General features: G+C 38.4%; 1 protein-coding gene across 1 annotated transcript in view; it reads left to right on the top strand.

Moving 5' to 3' along the window:
* The first annotated feature begins 3,120 nt into the window (after nucleotides 1–3,120).
* The window catches only part of snky (ubiquitin protein ligase sneaky), an 80,541-nt gene continuing 61,539 nt past the window's right edge, over nucleotides 3,121–22,122 (top strand). The window contains exon 1 of the mRNA XM_090380714.1: nucleotides 3,121–3,476. Coding sequence (XP_090236840.1) covers nucleotides 3,121–3,476 — 356 coding nt within the window. The remainder of the gene's footprint in view (nucleotides 3,477–22,122) is intronic.

Raw genomic sequence — 22,122 nt, forward strand, 5'->3', positions numbered from 1 at the left:
GGGCCAGTTCCAGTAGATGAGACTCCTATGGTCTCAAGTATGAGAAAGAGACAACAAAAAAAAAAAATAATAAATAAGAATTTCCTTCTCTGTGGCCCACTCCAGAGGGGGGACCCGAGAAGAAGAGAAAGAAAAGAATAAAAATAATTAATAACACAATAAATGAACTGGAGCATTACTTCGATTGTCTTGGACTACATTTAAACCCAAGCAAATCCGCCCAGATGACAATCACAAAAAAAAAAAGAGCAGGAACAATAAATATATGCTGGTAAGCGAATGCGAAGTTCCAAAGGTTAAACGCACGTAGACCTTGGCCTAAAATGGGATGAGGGACTAACATTCTCCGAGCACTTTGATTACATCAAAGCTAAAACATATGCAGCGCTCTGGGCTGCCAAACAGGAGTTAATTGGTATAAGAAACCCAGATCTTGTATATCTTGAAACGTATACTTCCTATCTCACTGTATGCGTCACAGATTTGGTCCTTTGCCCCACCTAGCAACCTGAAAGCGTTCCTTAGTATTGAATACTGGCTTTGAGATGGCTGAACAGAATCTCAAACCACCCATTTACTATCTCTAGAGTCATCCAACTTTCCAATCTCAGCATTCCTCCCTGGAAACAGACAATCAACACAAGAAACATTTTCACATTAGCCCAACTGCTAACAGGAAGATTAGACGCTCCCAGTATTGACGGCTTGTTTCACTCTCGTCGAGAAGCCACCAGGAATGCTGAAACAAGACAACCTCTTCGAAGCAACTTAAAAAACCTGGACAGCCTAAGTCGCTTTTTTCCAGCAAACACAATAGAACTCTTCAATCAACTAAGAATTGAACCGGAAAAGCTCTGTAACGATAAAGCCTACAGATTGCAAGTCTTTGCCGACTCCTATCGTCTCCTGTAACTGGTGCACAGCCACTCGGCTCAAAAAACTATATATTCTCGGTACTCTAGATGCCAACCTAAGATGATGTAAAAATTTTAAATATTTTATGATGTTCAAAGATGCCAAAGAGGTAAATATTCTATTATAAAATCATGATTACTCGTGTATTCCAAAATTCTGTACTCAACCTTTCAGGGCGAACTTCCCATGGACTTTGTAACCTTTTGCTCATGGGTCCGCTTCACACCTTAGAATGTAACTCTCACCCTTCTAGACAATGGCTGTCCCAGGGATGTCTCTTCAACAAAGAAATAAATTGATAATAATAATAATAACTAAGATAACAAAAAATAAATAAATAAATATATATATATATATATATACTTAGTATATATATTTATTTATTTTTATTTATCTTTTTGTTATCTTAGTTAACAAAATCTTAATCGTATTTGGAATGTTAATACCAAATGTTACTGAGAAATTCGTTTGAGTGTTAACGGCCGAAACCATGATTCTGTTAATGATAACTGGATTCTGTTTGGCGTTTGTTTCCATGAGTATACCCATCGATTCCGATTTATCAGGCTTTATTTCTAAATCGAAATACTTTGGTTACTCTACCAGGTCCTGTATTTTGTAATTTACCGCTGAAGAAATGGCGAGGGGCGGGTTTGCTTCGGGGAAGGGATTTTCTCAATATCTTTATTGATCCGCAAAAGTAAGCACATCTTCTCTTCCGTGAATAAATGGGATCAGTGTTGCCATGAACAACAGATCAGATAATATTACGCCTTCGGGCATTCCTGCTTTTATCTCTTTAGTGAATGCTTCTCTCTCTTGCGGGAATATCACTCCATGTGCACGAAGAGATTTTAGGAATGCGAGCATTCTATAAAGCTGTTATAATAGGTTTCTAAGAATGAAATTAGAGCATTGACGTCTACGCTACCAAACGCAGCATGCAAGTCGACATAGATCCCGACATGTTCCGCTCTGTGGGTCAGTACATCCGGAGTGTAGTCCATCACAATGGGTAAATTTGTCGCCGTTGATCTTTTCGACAAAGCATAGTGACACTGTCATGAGGCTGAGGGATTATTTGGTTTGAAATAGCCGATAGATCAGCTTTCTCCAGAAATTTGAAGAGAGAGATGAGATGGAAGACCTTCATATTTAAGTCCTTTTGTTCAGTCATCTGAGAACACGCAGTTGCTGTTGGCTTTAAGAAATTTATACATCACAGAATTGGGGTCCTCTTTACTTGAATTGCGTCGAGTTCAATGAGATCGTAGCTATTTTTAGCTATTTTATCTACATGAAAATGTAACAATGGAATCCGTCCGCTTTGGAGATTGAAACTTCAGCATTTCTAAGGAATAATCCTTATCGGCAGAAGGTTTTCGGCCCTTAACAATTGTTGCTCCCAATATGGTGTTTTTTTGCTGCTGATTTTGTTCTTCTAAAACAGGTTTGACTTTGAAAATGCATATCTGGGGCGATTAACCCGGTTATGACACCAAACCACCAATATCATGGACACAAGTTCGAATTCTTCCGCGAAAAAAAAAAAAAAAACTCGCGATTGAAAAAAATTTCCAAAAGCCAACGCGTCGAAAGTAGAGCATCGAAATGAATAAGTTCATCATGCGGACATACTACGAAGTAACCAAGCTAGAGACAGACATAACAATGAACAGGATGAAACAACACACCAAATGGTTGGAACGGTTCCTGGCTGTTTCCGGTCACCGAACAGCACACAAAAGACACCGTTGTCATGAAGAACCTGATAGCTCCTGCAATCTTGAAAAAAATCAAGCAGAATGTGAGCGACCAACGACAAACAAAACGAAATACGGACACAACGGAACGGAAACTGCAGGAGAAACAACAAATACAAGAACTGCAACTCGGAGCAGTCGGAGTGGAAAAAGACAAGATCGCGATATCCAGAATAGAAAACGAGTGAAAGAAAGCGCTAGCAGAATTTGAAAGAATGGGCCCACAAATACCCACACCATAGCGAAACAGGAACCCAACAGAATCCTGTGGCAAGTCATAGACCACTTCAATAAGCGATAAAAAGGCGATAATTCAGATCCGGTGTTATCCTCTTCTGATCCCAATTAGAAGAGGATAACACCGGATAATCTCAAAAACAACAAAGTAACACTAGACACCATCCGCACAGCCATTTACTGATCCCCTGTAGCTGCCACCAGGATGAACGGAAGAGAAACCAGAAACCAACAGAAAACAAAACAAGGAACTACTAGCCTGCGGACGAATGCTACAGCAGAAAGAAGAGCTGAGGGTGAAGATAGGCGAACTGACCCAGCCAACAGAATAACAGAAGATACTGATCAGAAAAGTGAAGATCAACCTCGAGAGCAACAGCCCACAGCAAACATGAGTCCAATAATCAGTGGATCGAAAAATAATGGACACTCTCAAGCAGAATTTCTGCACGCAGCAAAAGACTTCGCCGACACAGGCAGAGTGCCAAGAGAAAAACAGACAACCAAATGTTTGATGAAAACTAGACAGCCTTCTACAGAAACATTGGACAAGATGAGAAGGTAGGAGGGAACAAACCCCAGATCAGAAGGCATTCGAGGAGTTATAGGGCAACCAGTGGAGTAGCGAAGTTAGCCATAACGGCCGTGTTCCCTTGGATAGACTTAGAACGAAAGAAAACCAAGAACATAACAAGAGATGACAGAACGAGAGATTCGAGTTCTTTCAGGATTCAGATTCATTTATTGCAGATGTTATCTATCCCTGACGAACCCCGAGGATAGATAACGTCCACAACTACTGGTACAAGAAATTCAACAGCACACAGGCAAAAAGAGCAGTTCACCCAAATGATAAGGTAGCCTGTTTGACACAATCCCAGGGTCTCTGATTCAATGAATCACCTACCTAAAGGCTAAGGTAGATGACATAGACACCATAATCCCGGTGAAGTACAGACCGATCGCCTGTCTCCCAACAATGTACAAGGTCCTGACCAGCTATATAACTAAGAAGATATCAGATCACTTGGAGAGCCAGAACATCCTGGCTGAGCAGCAGAAGGGATTTCAGCAGTTGTGCAAAGGATGCAAGGAACAATTTACCATTGACGCGGCAGTTATGGAGCAAGCCAACAAGAACCACCGCAACTTGTACTCGTTCTACATCGACTATCTCAAGGTCATCGACTCAGTACCCCATTTTTCTATCTACCCATAGCTGGTAGATAAAAAAAACTGAAGGTCTACGAAGTCAACTCGATACTAACATACTTCCTAGACGCAACTATTCCGATTCCCATCAGAAGAGGAATCTTCCAGAGAGATGCCTTGAGCCTACTACGGTTCTGTGTAACAATCATCCCACTGTTCACCATGCTCAAAAGCAACAAGTAGGATATACCCTAAAAGAAGAGAAGAAGAACCAATACACCTTCTCTCACCTGATATGCATGGATGACATTAAACTCTATGATGCAACCGCAAATCAACTCCAACAGCTACTCCGGATCACCAATGAGTTCAGCACAGGCAAATGCAAAACCCATGGATTGCAGCAGGGAAATCCAGTGGGCCGAAACTATCAGTAGAAGACCAGTGAAGAATTGAAGCCATGACAGAGGGAGAGATCTACAAATATCTGGGGATGATGCAGGCCCACTTGACTGAGAAATACCATCAGAGAATGAGGAGCCTGTTAAAATCAAAGCTGAATGGTGGTTGGTTAATTGTTGTAGGTTTTTAGGCGCATCAGCAACTTAGACCATATTGCACCGTATATAAAATGTCTGTAAATTGCGTGTTCTGTGGTCGATTTATTGTTTTGCTGGACGTATCATTCGAATGATACAATCGAATGATTAGCAGTTCGATTATCTAATTCTGCTGATTTCTAAATCATTCGATTATACTCATCACTACAAAAGCTTATATCATAAGTATGTTTCTAAATTCTAAATAGTAATATCTGAAACAAATCTGGCTTCCACTGCAATATCAATGAGGCGTTTATAAGCACACAGTATTAAAAACTCATTTCAAGAATCCACTAAAGCGATGCAGTAGATAAATATTAATTTTGTTATATTTATCATTTCTACTTCTTTAAACTCCCAAGGGAAATCATGTTTCATTGGCTGAACCAAAGTTCTCTTCTAATGATATTCGTGTCAGTGAGACAGAATATCCTGAATTTATATGAACTGAACGCAGTAAGATATGCCACCACCTGTATTTTTCTGCAAGATAAGTAATGTTAAACTAATATTTGAGTTTCAGATTGATCTATTTTTGGAGTCTTTCTACATAATACTGTTTAGAGTTTAGAGAAATTCCAACCCATCCAGATGAACTAATTTTAATTCAACTCCTCCATCTCACACGCGAGTAAATGGGAGTTAGAGCTTTCTTACAATACCCAAATCTTATCGATTTTTTTTTGCAAACGCAGTTGCAAAATGTTGTCTTCAGTTTAGTTTACTACCAAATACTCGTATTAGCATATTTCATTCCGTGATTGTATCATAAGAACGTTTCTGATGGCCGTTCCACAATAAGAAGATTTGTGCGTCTCTTCAGTATCGTGAGACTGCTGAGAAATGAGATAAAAGAGCGTTGCTGTTTAGAAATGGCGCCGAGGTAATTAAGGCCATGAGACGTCAATATATAATGTCTGTAAATTATTGTATTCTATGATCGATTTATCTATTTCCTTGGATGAAAATCCCGTTTATTGGGAGAAATTTATACAGTCCCAATCCTCGCCCGATATCGATTAACTCGGCCATTGGGAAAACATGGTGAAAAAATATTAACTCTGAAAAAAAAAATAATAATAAAGACTTCATAAAAGTTCCTTCTGTTCCTATGGGAAGAATACCTTAAGGGCAAGCAAAAGAAATCATCCCACATCTTTTTTATAAGGTTTGAGACACCCCAAAAGGACTTACAAGAAGCGCAAACCCAGAAGTTAAAGAGGACCACCAATCTTCTTGATGGGGAGGAGAGATAGATGTGATTGTTAAGGTTACTTTAAGCAGTGAACTTTGATCATGACTGTCTAGATATTATGGTATTGCAGGAGGTAAACATAGGCAAAACAATCTTTTTAATGTAGCAAATAAATAATTTTTTTGTTTATAATTCGTGTGGCCAAAATCACGGAATTTTAAAAATAGACTAAAAGAATATTTCCGTTTTTTGTTGTGCCACTTAGATATGAACACGCCACTAACTCTATACTTTTACTCTAGTTAGTCCTGGTTGATTGCACAGTGATTATAAACACCGCCCTCCCCACACAGGGTGCAAAAGTCCCTCGGTTCGAATCCCGTCAATGACGAGAGGAACTGTTATGGACCTTTACACTCAGTGGCTGAGTTATTTGGTCTTATGCGAAGACAGTAAGGCTTTTTCTCCTGGATACTCGGGATTTTCGTCAAGCAAAAAAGGCAAACCGACCACAGAATACACGCTATGTATTGTACATAATAGAGTGGTACTATAATGAGTGAAATAAGAGAGGGATGAATTTAAAGGAACGGCTGAACTATCACAAAACCCGATAACAGAGTTCCAATTAAACAGTCCCAATGACATAATACAAAAATTGGCAATTATCTTGGAAGTAAATCTGTCCTTCAGCAAAGACATAAAACACATAAACGAAGAGATAAAGAGAAAGGACGTGAGCTTTCAGCCTTCTGTAACTCTAAGTCTTTCTACCCATCATCACCTAGATCCAGTATCTGATTCTGATGGATCATAAAATTGTAGGGCCAACTGAAAACTAATTCATTTCCCACGTGCATTATATCCGTAAATTGCTTGTGTCCTCTGGTCGAAGTTCCTGTTTGCTGGACGAAAAACCAGAGCTTCTCGGGGGGGAGGGGAACCTTGCTGTCCACTCCTGAGATGGGCTTAATCAGCCACGGAGTGAAAAAACTTGTAAAAGTTCCTTGCGTCACTGACGGGATTCGAACCCGGACCTTTTCCACCCGGTATCGAGAGTACGATTATTATAACCACTGTACTATCCACACGGACACTGCATCATTCAACAGCTCGAAACAGTTCTACTCTCAATAACACAAGCATGCAGAAGAGTCCCTCCACTGACACACAAACTCCGGACTGCCAAGATCACGATGGATTTCGAAGTCATCTTCGGAGCCTAAGGAAACAACATCCACAGATTCTGGATATGGTAGCCTAAACTATATGTCATTATACACTTGTACTTTGTTTAATTATTGCTCAGCTAAAGAAAATTTGAATAAAAAGCGAATGTGTTGAAGTTGGTTTATGTACAATTGGAAAGTAGTCCGAAAATTAGCATTTAAGAGCGGGAAGGGCGAAATTTTGAGAGGTTTCGATTGATATATATTTTTAATGAAAACTTAAACACGAGTAGTAATAGAACCTACAGTACTTAGTACCATGCATGGGTTGAGAAGACGAAAGAAGATATTTGTTGACATTGGACTTGAACTTCTGTAGATTGTAATTTTCAGGAAATACGTACGAAGGAAGGTTGCTTCAAAAAACGGAATTTTAATGAAGAAATGAGGAAGATGAAAAGTTGGTTCTGTGGGTTTGAAGTTGGACAGTAAATGGATGTTAGCTGGTGGCGGCACGTGTTCGGACTGCTTTGAAAGAGAGAGTGGGAATTATAGAAGCCAACTGAGAAGAACAGTGCCCATGGAAGTATCTGCAGAAGAGGCATGCAGCAGAAACAGTACGTCTATGAGAAAGCAAGTGGAGAGACTCTGTTAGAGATGAATCTTTAATTAACCTAACTACCCTCTTCTGAATGGAATCAAGAAGCCTGAGAGAGGTTTTGGGGGCACCACCCCAGATGTGGGAACAATATTCCATGGCAGGGCGGATTTGCGATTTATACAGAGTGAGCGGCTGTTTGGAAGAAAAGTAACGCCGAGAGCGAAAGAGAAAACCAACGATTTGTTTTTTGATGCAGAGGAAGCAATATTTGTAATGTGCTTGTGCCAAGAGAGATTAGAAGTCAGAGTAATCCCCAAAAGAGATAATCATCTTGCCAAGAAATTGGAGCGTCACCAAAGATAAGCATAGGAGTAGAAGAATCCTTTTTGCGAGATATAAGACAAGACTGAGTTTTAGAAGGGTTGAAATGAACTAAGTTATTATTACCACTCTGGAGAATTTCAGAATTTAAGGAAGATCAGCATTTAAATAATTGGTAGTGGATATTCAGGAAGTTTAAACTGTTTGTGCAGGGCAAGGTTTCTCAAACTGGAAGATTCGATTGTTTGTGCAGGATAAACTGAAACAGTTTATATATAAATAAACTTAAGGTGGAAGATAGGGGCAAGCCAATAACACTTGGAAAACAGACAAACAAAAAAAACACTGATTGGTTTGAAACAATCAGTTCAGTATTTGTTGTATGTATTGTTATTCATTACCAAACTTTCAACAATTTTCAATTTTCTTGCAAAAATCGTTGATATGACGTCATCATCTAAAAGTTACATTGTTTGGATTAGGTCTTTGATAGACAGTCGAGTACTTCCTAAGACGAATAGGTAAGCCAGATTCCTTCGTAAAATTATCCAATTTGAAATCGAATTTTGAGTGTGACCTCATTTTTCAAATCTTTCTTTTTCTCCTAATCATTTGACTCCTAACACAGTACTTTATTTCTTCTAAGGAGAATCATTTGGCAATCGGCAACATGAAGAAGATAAAGCGGTATTCGGCAAGTGGTTCTTTTCAGCAAAAAGTTTACAACTCTTTAAAACAATGTAAGTATTGAAGCAAATAGAAATAATAAAATGAAAGTGGGAGTACCAGATTAGCTAAGACTAAATTTGCTTTATGGAATTTTAAAATTAAATTTATTTGACGCGAGATGAACTTAACATTTACAATTACAAAATTACTATTACAGCGATGCCATAACGCTGATATCTTCAGAGACACTAAACTCTAGACCAAGATATCTGAAAGTGAAAAAGAAATCACGATCCTATTGAAGATCAACTAACCTAAGCATTCCAGTAAATTAGAACTTTTAGCCATACAACTGAAGTTGTAATCTGTGGTAGTTAATTACAATCGGGGATTGATTGTTTTTGTTAATTGGACATTGATTGCCTTCTTGATGGGTTCATTAACAAACCCTGGATCTTACAGAGGATGACTGCAGACTACAAATAAGAGTGGTTTCATTTCTAGAAGGTCTTATTTGATTTTGTGAGACCCAACAGCGCTAAACGATTTCGGGTACGTGTTACGCACAAGCTTCCGACATTAAGCTAATTTCTGCAAGACAAATGAGATGGTCCTCTAAATTCGCCTACCAATTGCACAGTTACTTTGCAGTGAACAACTTTGTGAACAGGTGTTCATACCCGAAATGTTCTTAATTTAACTGAAGAGTTTAGAACCAGTAAAAGAAAAAAAGCTGCACAGTGAGGGATCATATTTCATCGCACTTCACGTTCTGCATTTTTGTTCCTTTTGGAACGTTCTAGATTATTAGAGGAGGCTCAATTGCCTGTGCTTCCTGATTGAACATCAGCACCTTTGGAACTCATCGTGCACTCGCTTTTGGGAGCGGTGCTCGTCTCCCTCTGCTAATATTTGTGTTCACTTCTTGTGACATTTCACGCATGGATATTCGGCGGCTGTCCAGAATAAGTTTCATAACTTTTTCGTTATGCTCAAGTAATTGATTGCTGTTTGAGATTGTGCAGCACGAGGGATATTTCTCATTCAACTCTTGAATTCAGTACATCACTCGTACACCTGCGTTTTCAGCAGTGCATCACTCCTGAAAATCTTCGATGCCAAAAATTTGATTACGCGTCGCTGCTCCACCGTTTCTCTTTCTTTTGTGAGGCATCAGTGCACTGTTTTTATAAATATATAAGTTGCGTGTATTCTATGGTCTTTTCTCATGTTTTGTGGGATATAAATCTAGTATCTCCAAAAAAAACAGGAAAAACCGTTCTAACCTCTCTGGAGATCAATTAACTAGTCCACCTTCTTCCTAACTTCTACAATGCCATCTTGGGGTTTGACTAAGGGCATGCGCACAAGTATGGTTAATGTGAAGAGAAGGAGAGGAATGTAAACTGATGGGGAAAAAATGACACCGATCCGTATCGTTCTGTACATAAAAAAAAATTTTAAATTCTAGTTCAAATTTGAATGCTTCTCATTCCTTTTTAAACTTTATATGTATATAATTCGTTTCGTTAATAAAAACGACAATGGTTTCTTTTGGTTCAGGTTTCGGGGACTGTTTCCGTTGGTTTTGTCCGATGATTCGTCAATTTCTGTTCAGCAAACGAGGCGAGATGCGTGGAGTCAAAGCGCTGTTTGGATTTCCATTTGGACTCTTTCTCGGATATTGTGAGTTTGTTCGCTTTCAAGAGCGCTTTTCATAAAGTATCTATTAAAAGTGGATCGAATTTAACTAATTTTAACTATTTCTCGTTTGGCAGGCCTTAACAAACTTCTGCTGGACCGACTTCAGCTGACTGAATTCGTTCAAACTGTTCTGGCCTTGCTTCTGTGTCTTTTCTTGAGCCTTGGCTATGCTGCTTCGGTTCAAGTACGGTGTATCTGCTGGCTCGTGCTACCCACCTTTTTCGGAAGATCAGGTAGAGCTTACATTGGTACCTTCGCTTTGGCATTGATCATATCAGGTAAGGCTTCGTTTCAGTAGCTATTCAGTATTACTGGTATTAGTGCAGTTCTATTCTGGAACTTCTGTTCATTTCGTGCAATTCCTATTGTAGAATTTTAATTCTTCTGTTATCTTCGAGACATTTTAGCGTGCGTCATCTGTTATATCCCTTCAGGTCCTTTTGAAAGCATCATGTATAATGCCCACGAATCAGTCCGAGTACTGAGCTGCATCACTGCTCTCTCTGTCAATCACACAGTAGAAAGATTCCGACTCATGTTCAAACCCATCAAAGGTATTATTAAGGACTTTGCGGTAAGTGTTACCTTTCTAGTTACACATTTGTTTTTCATTTTAATGATCGTTCTCAATTATTCACATTCGTGTCTCCATTTTATGTCAATCGAAACAAAATGGCCGACTAGGTATTATCAACGTATAAAATTGATATCCAATAAACATTCAGTTCAAAATCAAGAAGAAGTGCCACACACCTGTTTCACATGTCTTCTGTGAAATAAAATATTACAGATTGTATTAAACAGCAGACATTGTGAGGGCACTCAGACATAAGCGATGCTGAATTTGAACGTGGGGAGTACAGTGTGTACAGAAAGTACAGACAGGACAGGAGAAGAGGGATGGAGGGGTTACGCTCTTAGTTAAGAAGCATATTAAATCTAAGGCAGCGCATTCGGTCGACACGGATGACCACTGCAATGTTGAGTCAAGTTGGCATGATCTAAGCACTGGGAAAATAAAATTGAGAGTAGTGTTATAGGCCTAATTTCTGTGATGCGTATACCAAACAGCTATACAGGAAATAGAAAGGGAAAGTGTGTTGATGTCTAGTGGCACCAGGAGTTTCCCCCGTCTCTGCGGGTGTACCAGTTCACTGTGAATGCCAGAGATTTAAAAGTTTGTGGGGTTTGTATTTGTGTGGTGTCGTGTACCGTTGTTCATCTGGTCGTTTAGCCGCTGAACCCCTTCTAGGGCCCAACGTTGCCCCACTTTCGCCCCATGGAGGCAGACCAGGAACCCAGTAGACTTAGTTACTCTGGCAGGTCCTGCCGTGTAATTTCCTGAGATTTCGGCGGCTAGGACCTAAAAAAAAATTTTAATTTTTTTTGGACATGTTTAAATTTAAGTGTATGGGGCTTTCGCTAGCGTATAGATGGACAGGGTAGGGAGACTGAAGACTGGAGGGAGAAAGGCAGAAGTATGGGGCCAATAGAGAAGGTGGCCCCAGGTTTCAGTGGGCAGGCCCATGCCCCACCAGAGAGGAAAAGTGGGGGTGGCGAGGAGGGGAAGAGACGGAAAAAACCCCTCCCCTCCCCCCAGGGAAATGTAATTCAAAGATGAAGAGGACTAGGGTGTCCTCTTCAGGTCGCCATATGTCATTTGGCAGCTAAGCTGCACTTTGTTTCGTCATTTCTAGTTGAATCATTTATGGAGCTAGCCCCCTCCCTGTATTTTCTTAGGGGGGGATCAGCTCCTTATTTGTCAGCCAGGCGCTGCGTCCACCATCGTTGTTTGGCTGGGTCAGGTTATCTCAATTTGTCTTCAGTCAGTTGTCCTATCAGTTGCTTAGCAAGTCGTCACATTAGTTCTCGGTGCTCGGGTGTCTTGCGCCGGTGCACAAAGATCGAATCACTATGGAATGGTTCCAGGAACATACATGACAATGACATTTCTTTGCTGCAGTGGCTCGCTCAGTCGACGGATCTCAATCCTATTGAACATCTTTGGGATGAGCTGGAAAGGGTTGTTCGCTGCAGGCCTCCGTCGCTACACCTCCGTCGAATCTCAAGGAACTGCGTGACACACTCGTGTCTGCATGGTACTCCATTCCTACACAACGTTTTCAGCATCTTGTTCAATCCATGCCTAGACGAATTCAGGCTGTTTTGTAGGCTAAAGGAGGCTCAACACGCTACTAGGTAGGTGTACCTAATAAAGTGGCAACACAGTATATATGTATTAGTCAGTAATCAAGTCAAAAGGAGGTTAAGCAAGCTAAGACAGATTATGAGAAGTCTCTGGTAAACAATGCAAAGAAAAGCAACAAAGACTTCCATGCTTATATTAACAGTAGAAGGAAAGGGGTGAATAATATTGGACCACTTGATGTCAGTAGGTTAACTGTTAATGACCCTGCTCAGGTTGTTGACAAATTGAATAGATATTTTGCATATACATTCACACAAGGGAGTTCTTTAAGGGAGAAGATGTTAGAAGTTATGAAACTGTAACGGGGAGCTGTGATAACTCCAGGTTATTACAAAGTGGTGGATGTAATCTATCCAATTATATAATGGAGGCGGAGAAGGAAGTAAGCAAACCCTTATCCATAATTATGAGAGCATCCTTGGATTCAGGGAAGATCCCAATGGACGAGAGATGTGCGAATGTATCACCATTTCATAAAGGAGGATCAAAAGGTGACATGAGTAATTACAGACCTATTAGCTTAACGTCTGGTGCAGGAAAAATAATGGATCGCTGGTTAAAGAAGTAATGCTGGACCAACTGAACAGAAATGCAAGTATACTGCAATCACAGCATGGATTTGTTAATAGGCTGTCTTGTCTAACTAATCTGATAGGTTACTATGATGCAGTGACCAAGGAACTGGATGCAAAAATTAATTTTGATATCATATACTTGGATTTAAAGAAGACTTTTGATACTGTTGCACATAAAAGACTGCTGTACAAACTGGAGCAATGTACGAGCATTAAGGACAAGTTACTGCAATGGAAAAAAGGGGTGTTTAAGTGGGAAAAAAACAGAGTGGTTATCAATAGGCACTGCTCTTCTTCGACTAAAGTTATTAAAGGAGTCCACGGTTCAATGCTGGGCTCATTGTTGTTTTCAATATTTATTAATGATACTGATTAAACCTTAATGTCTAAGTTTGCAGATGATACAAAGGTTAGCAGGGTTTAACTACAATAATGGCGGTATGCTGCTACAATAAGATCTAGAAAAATTAGGTCGATGGGCTGAGAAATTGAAATTGAAGTTTAGCATTGAAAAATGCAAGGTACTGCATATGGGTAGCAGTAATCCGAAAGTAACTTATCGACTGTGTGATACTATAGTACGAGGGGATATCAAAAAGTTCGTAACCTGACCTAAATAAAACATCAGTAGGAAGGTGCCGTTTTTAATATAAGTTGTCTACATATTCAATAACTAACATGTGAAATTTCATTCCCGTAGGTGATCGTACACAAGAGATGGAGCCCGGAATCTGAGGAAGGACGCTATTGTTGACAAAGTGGAGTATCGAGCAGTGATCGAATTCCTGCATTTGCAGGGCAAGAATGCTCAGGAAATTGACGAAGAAATTAAAGCTGCGTATGGGCAGAATTGTCCACCCTATACCACTGTAAAAAAGAGTGGAAACGGGAGTTCCAGTGCGGCCGTACAAGTGTCTTTGACGAGTCAAGAGAAGGAAGGCCACCAACATCCACAGACAGTGAGACGGTTGCAAAGGTGGAGTAGCTGGTGCTGAGTGACAGACGTGTGACAATTCATTTCATCGCAAATGCAGTGGGAATTAGTTATGGGTCTGCCCACAGCATTTTACATGACCATCTGCACGTGTCTAAGGTCTCCGCACTATGGGTTCCAAGATTGCTGACGCCTTCCAGAAGCAATGTCCAATGCAATGTTCTCGCCAACTGTTGAATTTGTGTAATGAAGATGTTGAGAAATTTTTTGATCAGTTGGTAACAAATGACGAATGCTGGGTGTACCAGTATGATCCGGAGACTAAATATGTGTCAGAGCAATGGAAGCACACCTCCTCCCTACCTCCCAAAAAGGCAAAGGCCACTCCATCTACAAAGAAGGTGATATTGTCGTTCCACACTTACCGGAGAATACTACAGAAATCTTTTGAAAAAGTTACGCGATGCTTTAAAGGTGAAAAGGTGTGGAATTAACCAAATGTGTCCGTCTTCTGTCAGACAATGCGCCGGCTCATACGGCCGTTGCCACCACCAACTTTGTTGCCCCATGCAGCTTCAAACTACTGCAGCACCCACCCTATTCTCCTGACCTAGCACCGTCAGACTTCCTGTTTCGAGAAATGAAGAAACCATTGCATGGATGCATGGTTTCTTTGATTCGTTTCAGGAAGTCATCAATGAAGTGGAACCGTGGTTTCACGCAAAAAGCGAGGACTTCTATGATCAGGGCATTAAACAACTGATCCATAGATGGGAGAAATGTGTTACTATACATGGAGAATACATAGAAAAGAATTAAAGTTCATGTGAAATTTCACCTTTCTAGAGCTATTATTTCTAGGTAAGGGTACGAACGTTTTGATACCCCCTCGTATATAAGCTTGGTAAAACATCATACCCTTTAGAAAATGTGTAAAATAGAAATAAATTGGCATTTGGAAATCAGTAATGGAACATAATGCATAATCTGGAACCCGCTGTGCCTTTGTTTTGTTTTTTTTAAGTCTGCCTACCCTATTTCTCCTCTGCCCCTGTACGGTCAAAGCGTTCACAGGTACATTCCATTTACGCATTTGCTTATTTAATAAGAAGCTTTTCGTGATGTTTTTCCAGTGTTTAGGAAAACAGCCTCCATCGTCAGAATATGGAATGAGATTTCAGAATCCGCTGGATGTGTAGGAAGTCGTGCGAACACAGATACATTGAAAAGATATTACAGTGCAAAATTTCCTTAAATCGGATATCCACTTACTTGTCTTCTCGTTTATCTTGTATTGTTGTAAGGGAGCAGAAAGAGCTTATATAGATGACGTAATCCATTCCTATCTAAACCTATTCACAAATCCCTGAATTGGGTAGAGAAAATCCCTGAGTTCGTATTTGCTGCTGGACTATTTCTACAAAATCCAAGCTCCCGCTCTTTTGTTTCCTTTTATTTTTGCCATATCGGTTGTCTCATTAGTTCTTTTTGAGAAGGTCTGAATCCTTTGTCATCACGCAGAATATTGATTTAGCCAGTTTTGTTTCCTCTTGTAAAATATGTTGGGTTCTTCTCTTCCCAGTATTGTAATAATGATTTCTAAATGACATTTTTTTTTCTTCTAAAAAAAACTCCATCTATCATAGTTTTATCAGTTTAAAGCATATTTTGACGTTTACAGTTTGTTCTTACACACATAACGTTGAGTTTATTGAACTGTTAATAATTACTTTGTTTATCTAGCGTGGCATTAACAATTAGGTTAGACCAGAAGAGTCCAAGTTAAGAGATATTCTTCCACAACATTTTTTTCACATTTTGTTTTTATCAAGGTTTGTGTATTTTTCGAAACAATAACGAAAGGTTGAATCTGATAATTAAAAAAAAAAGAAAAAGAAAAGCAGAAAATATCATTAATTTTATTGTATCCTTCATTCAAAGCGACTCCCTTTTTAATTTTAGGGAATGGTTTCACTATTGGCGAGCGATAATTTAATCCTAATAATTTAATAAAAAAAAATTTCATGAATAATTGAAATAGTGAAACTGAAATTAAAATAATTAAAATAAAAAAAATATTTAAAAAATGGCAATGGGAAAAGCATGCGTGACTTAAGTTTTTTTTTTTTTTTGACAGACTCCTCTTCCTTGCGTTATTTAGCCATAAAAAATTCAAAAATGGATCTAAAAATGCAAATAAAATGTCTCTTCGTAAGTTGAACATAATTAGGAACACGTGCACGTAACGTATTTTATAATTAAAAATTAACCTGAGAAAATTTTAAGTTGGTTAATCTTTTTTTAGCACTGTCAAGTGTCCTTCCCCCAAGTTATTCCCAGTTCATTATTTCCCCGTCCCCCAATTTTTTCCAAGTGCTTCAAACATTTTTCCAAAGCATTCCTACATAGCCCTCAACACCTACAAACTCAGTACTTTTGAGTAATTAACAGCGTGTCTATAAAGTGAATAATATCTCATCGTGATTTGAGATTAAGCTGGAGTCAATTTTCTGGTCATCGATCCTGGTTACCCTGTCGTAATTGAACCTCGACCGTTTTAATTAAATATTGATATTTATGTTTATTGAACATCATCTACAGATTTAGCACTATGTACTCTAAAGATCTGACACTTCTTCCTTCTATGTTTCTAATTATACTTTAACTGCATTGACTATTTGATTAATTAATATTGAACTGGTTCCTATTACAAAGTTTGTTTATTGGTGGGTGGTAAGTTGAAATAAATATTATTTTGAATCACTTTTTCGCTTGTAATAAATATTCCTTTGTTTCAGGGGCAAGGAGAGACTGTCAAAGAAGGAGCCACGCATGTAAGTGAAAGTGTGGAACCTATAGACAACGAGGTAATGAATTAATGTTTATTTCCTCCATTTAATAAATTCCTAATATCGCAATTTTAATTTTATTTTTCGAAAAATATTCCAAAAAAAAAAAAAAGACACTTTTTTTTGTCACAGGTACCTCCATCACAGCTTGAAATAATTTTTTATTATTTATTCCCTCCCAAAATAATAATAATAATAATACAATATTTATTAGTCTTCATCAAGTACTTACATCACAAACTCATTAGGGATTGTAGAATCCTTATCAACGAGTTATTGTTATACAATATTGCTAAAACACAAATTTGACTATACAGTTCTCGATCCCACTTCCTGAAAAAAAAAAGGGGGGGGGGGGGGGAAGGAAGGAGAATAAGAAAAACAGATCATGTATCATGTATTCCTGTATTAATAATAATAATAATAATAATAATATTGTTATTATTATTAATATAGTATTATTTTTTATTATAATAATAAAATTCCTGTATTATAATAAAATAATAATACAGGAAGTTATTTCTTTTAAAAAATATACTTTGTTGACTGCAATTTTTTTTATAAATGTTATTTTCTTCCAATTTTAATACGTTAACTTATAGTCAGTGGAATTAACTCTATTTTCTAAAGCTTGGCAAAACATGTAGATGCCTGGTGCCATCTATCGGTGAAGTTGATAATCAAAACTTGAACGACAACTTTGTAACGCATTAAGGCAAGGTGGAATTTGCCTTTTTAATAGAAATCGGTTTTGTAAATTTAATTTTATAAATCAGATTATTTCTTTATTTTATTTAAATATTCTATATTCTTAAGTAACTGTTGTTATATAATATTTAAAGAAACTGTTTCTCAAAATAAATACGCATTTGTAATTAATTTAAAGTTTTGTACCTCCGAAAGAATTCTATTTGAAAAATTAATTAATAATTTATTATTGATAGATATTCATTTCTATGGATCCTGTTATTCCATAAAATTTTTATTTATTTTTTTAATAATAAAATTTTAAGCGATCAAAATTAGTATTACCTCTAATTAAGTTAAAATTAAGTTATCAATGATTGTTCTTTTTTAAACTGGCAAGACCATCCTTTTGACCATCCTTTTGAAAAATCTTAATAACTAAATTAACTTTTAGTGTCTTAAATAAACAGAATATAAAGTTTAGTTTCTGAGTAGTGCACACAAACTGCTAAGGCGGTCAGTTGGGTTTTGTCAATGATATACAGGAATTTTGCCAGCAGGGACAAGGAGGTGATTGTCCCGTTGTACACAGGGCAATGGGTAGGTTACATTTTGAGTACTGCATACAGATCTGGGAGTCCCATTTTAAGAAGGATGCGGATCTGCTTGAAAGGGTGCAGAGAAGAGCAACGAGATTAGTTAGTGAAACAAAAGGATGCTCGTGTCAAGAAAGGTTCTGCAAATTGTGTCTGAAGATTAGCACTTCCGAGGTGATCTGATTGAGGTGTTTAAGACTCTGAATGGATTGAGGAAGTTAAATGCTGATGGCATGTTTACTCTTTTTCAGACAACGTACATAAGGGGACATAAATTGAAAAAGGATGGTCGTAGGGCAGCTGTGCAGATATTTGCTTTCAGACTGAGAGTAACGATGATTTTTGGAACAAAGTACTAACTGGCCTTGTGGAAGTGGGTAGTTTGAATAAATTTAAGGAAGAATTTGACAAATTATTGGAGGAGATGGACAGATGAGTTGGGTAGTTGTTTGTTTTGCTGATGCTGTTAAGCTTACTACCTTGTATGAATTGCCACTAATACTAATATACTATCCAGTCTAAAAATATTTATTTTATCAATCAAAAAAATGAATAAAATAAACTACCCCAACATCCAAAGAAGGTCATTTTTAATTTTTAAAAATGTTCAATATTTATGATTTCAATGATATTTTGTTTATCAGAATGTATCATTAAAAACATTGTATTTTGGTTCATCCCGTGTATTAATCTATTTTAAATAAATAAATATTTTACGGGTACAAGTGTATGTTCACAGACCAATTGCATGTTGTGCGGATGAAAAGTCCTGAATAACTCACACGGATAAACCCTTACTGTCTCCTCCTGATAGCTGAAAGAAATGTGAAACATTTAATTAGTCCAATTAATATTTGGCGGAGTTGAATTGACGTTCAGGTGTAGCCCTACATAAGATACTATACATGTCTATTCGTGGGTAGCACAGTTGGTAGGATGCCGTCCTCCCCACGCCGAGTGGAAAATATTCGAGTTCCATCAATGACAGGAGGAATTTTTATGGGCCTTTTTCACAACGTGACTGAGTTAGTCGTTCTCGGGAGAGGGTAGTATGGTTTTTTCTCCCGGAAACACTGATTTTTCGTACAGCAAACAGAACATACGCAATTTACAAACATATACACGGAGCAATATGCTGTTAATCGCCGATGCTCCTAAAATCCTGCAACAATAACATCTACATGTCTAGTCCAATTAATATCGATGTCTCGCTAAGGATGTACTTTCACTTGATAAAGGATGCAGTTGCATTGATGTATTTCCTATACTAGTTCAGTTCGAGACCACATCTAGTATTGAACTAAACTATCAAAATTTACTTTTATAGCCATATTACGTTGGATTGTATTAATGTTTGGAGTTCTATATTAATATCGCCATGTATTTTAGAATATTGATAAAGTTAACATTTAAAAAATTGTAATTACTCGTATCTGAGGTGATAGGCGTGAAGATTTTCTCGCTGGGAGAGAGGATAGACAAATCAGTCGATCGCCCCCCCCCCCAATTACTTGCAGATGCCCATATTAATATGAATGAAAATGAAGATTCAATCAGAAAGAAACGAAAATTTCTAAAAATTACAATTACGACTGAAGTCTTTAATTTAATAACATTATTGTTTTATCACACTGGACGGTGGAAAAGGCCCGGATTCGAATCGTCCAGCAAAACAGACGAATCGACCATAGAACACACGAAATTAACAGACATAAGACACACAGCAAGGTATGAATTTAAATATTCGGGTGACCTACTATAATATGTTTTTTTTTATTGATTTCTTAAACTTAATTGTAATAGGACTAATTATTGATCTGCATACTGTCCAATTTACATGACATTAGAACTATCATTTGTTTATTATAATTTTTCTTCAAGCCCACAAATAGATGGTAAAGGTAAACTGCAGCCATTATCAACCCATTGCAGGATGGAAGCCTCCTCAATAATTCATGTGAGGGAAATGGACCATAATCTGCGACGCTGGTCCAGTGCGGGTTGGCAGATCGACCGTATTTAGCAGTCAGGGGCTTGAACCCCGGTCTACTCAAAGAGCGTGTGCTACTGCACTCCCGCTCCTCACCACTCAGCTAAGGAAGTGGCCAAAATAGATGACAGAACATTAATAACAATTTAGCAAAGGTAGAGCCAAAGGTCAGGCATAGAAGTTAGCGCCTCAGGGCGCTATTTGCGAATAGCGACAAATTTTCTTGAAATGGAAGCACGACGGTACCACCACACTCCATCGACACCCAAGAATATCACGGAACTCACTCCAAGTGATCAGCGGTTACTCAGTATGGTACGACAATCTCAAATCATCAAATATCCCTGCAAAACATCAGCCAGGAATTTAAGGCATTAACATAGGTGAAGTCTGTTTGCACACACTGTCTGCATGGGTAGCACATGGTATCGTCACCGCCCTGCCCACACCGGGTGGAAAAGGCCCGGATTCGAATCCCGTCGACGATGCGAGGAACATTAATGGCCTTTTTTCACTCCGTGGCTGAGTTAATCGGTCTCTGTATATAGCAAGGTTTTTCCCCAAGAAATTGTGGTTTTTTTGTCCAGCAAAACAGACAAATCGACCAGAGAACACACGAAATTTACAGACACATTACACAAAAATGGCTATATAGAAGAAATTTTGGGTGACTCTAATAAAATAATTTAAATTTGATGATGTATGAAAACACTGTCTGCCTGGGTAGCACAATGGCTGGTATCGTCACCGTCCTCCCCACACCGGGTGAAAAAGGTCTGGGTTCGAATCCCGTCGATGACGAGAGGAACTTTAATGGGCTTTTTTCACTCTGTGGCTCAGTTAGTCGATCTCAGGCGTAGATAGCCAGGGGGAAAACCTTATAAGCCAGACCAAGGAGTCCCACACCAGCAGCTCAAGTGTCACTGTTCCGCAGGAGGAATGAAGGATTATACCCGCTATCGTCTAATGTTTGTCGATGGAAAGCCTACTCATGAGAGCGTAGTATGCCATAATCACCATGGATAGCACAGTGGTATCGACTGTGCTACCCATGGTGATTATGGGAAGCCGACATGTCATTATATTGAGTGTTAGCGACGCCAATGTGAAACTGACGTGTATCCGGATATTTTATTGGAGCGTAGTGTATACGTTAAGTAAGAGTGCAGATTTATTTACAAAAGAAGTGGTTAACGTTGCTGGTTGTAACATAGCCATTAATCACATAATCAAAATTATCTAATAGTTGATTATATACACTGTAATGCTAGAAATATTGGAACAGAAAAAGAAATCACATCTTGGGTAATTCCCCAGTGCCCGAATTTATAAGGAAATGGACATGTCCAGAATTGGAATGCCGAAACACGCCAGTCCAATAAATCCCTCTTCTACAGCTGAAGGGAGATTGTACTGAAAAGGAAATTAGCACAGATTCTTGGTGCATGTTACAGGGAACTGTTAAAAAAGGGTTCCGCTATAGATCGATAATGTAACTAAATGAAAAGTGAGTCTAGACCATATTAATTTGGATTATTCTCAAAAACACCTGTTATTTAAACTGGTGTGTTTCCGAACGCGGCTGTATTCACATACTTTCAGTTATTCTTCAACAGAAGAGTTTATCATTGGACATGTAAATTTGGATTGCATCAACAAGTCCCTCATATCTTTGAATTCGCTATTCTAAATTCGAATTTTATATTCGAAATAGCTTTGTCGACTTCACATGGGAGCCTTGATAAAGAGAGACCACCAATGTCATGTTATTCTTGCCAAACGAAACCGAAACTCAAGGAGATTTATAACAGAGAATGCGTCAATAATTATTAAAATTTCCATGTTTTAAAAATGATATTATCGAGGATGCCAAAGATCGTTCTTTCTGCAACGTGCAAGCTACAAACCTCGGCACACAAGTCGCCACACTTCCCAGCTTGAACGTGTTAGTTTT

Source organism: Mastigoproctus giganteus, chromosome 9 (assembly GCF_048544385.1).
Source record: "Mastigoproctus giganteus isolate SK-2022 chromosome 9, ASM4854438v1, whole genome shotgun sequence".
NCBI classification, from domain to species: domain Eukaryota; kingdom Metazoa; phylum Arthropoda; class Arachnida; order Uropygi; family Thelyphonidae; genus Mastigoproctus; species Mastigoproctus giganteus.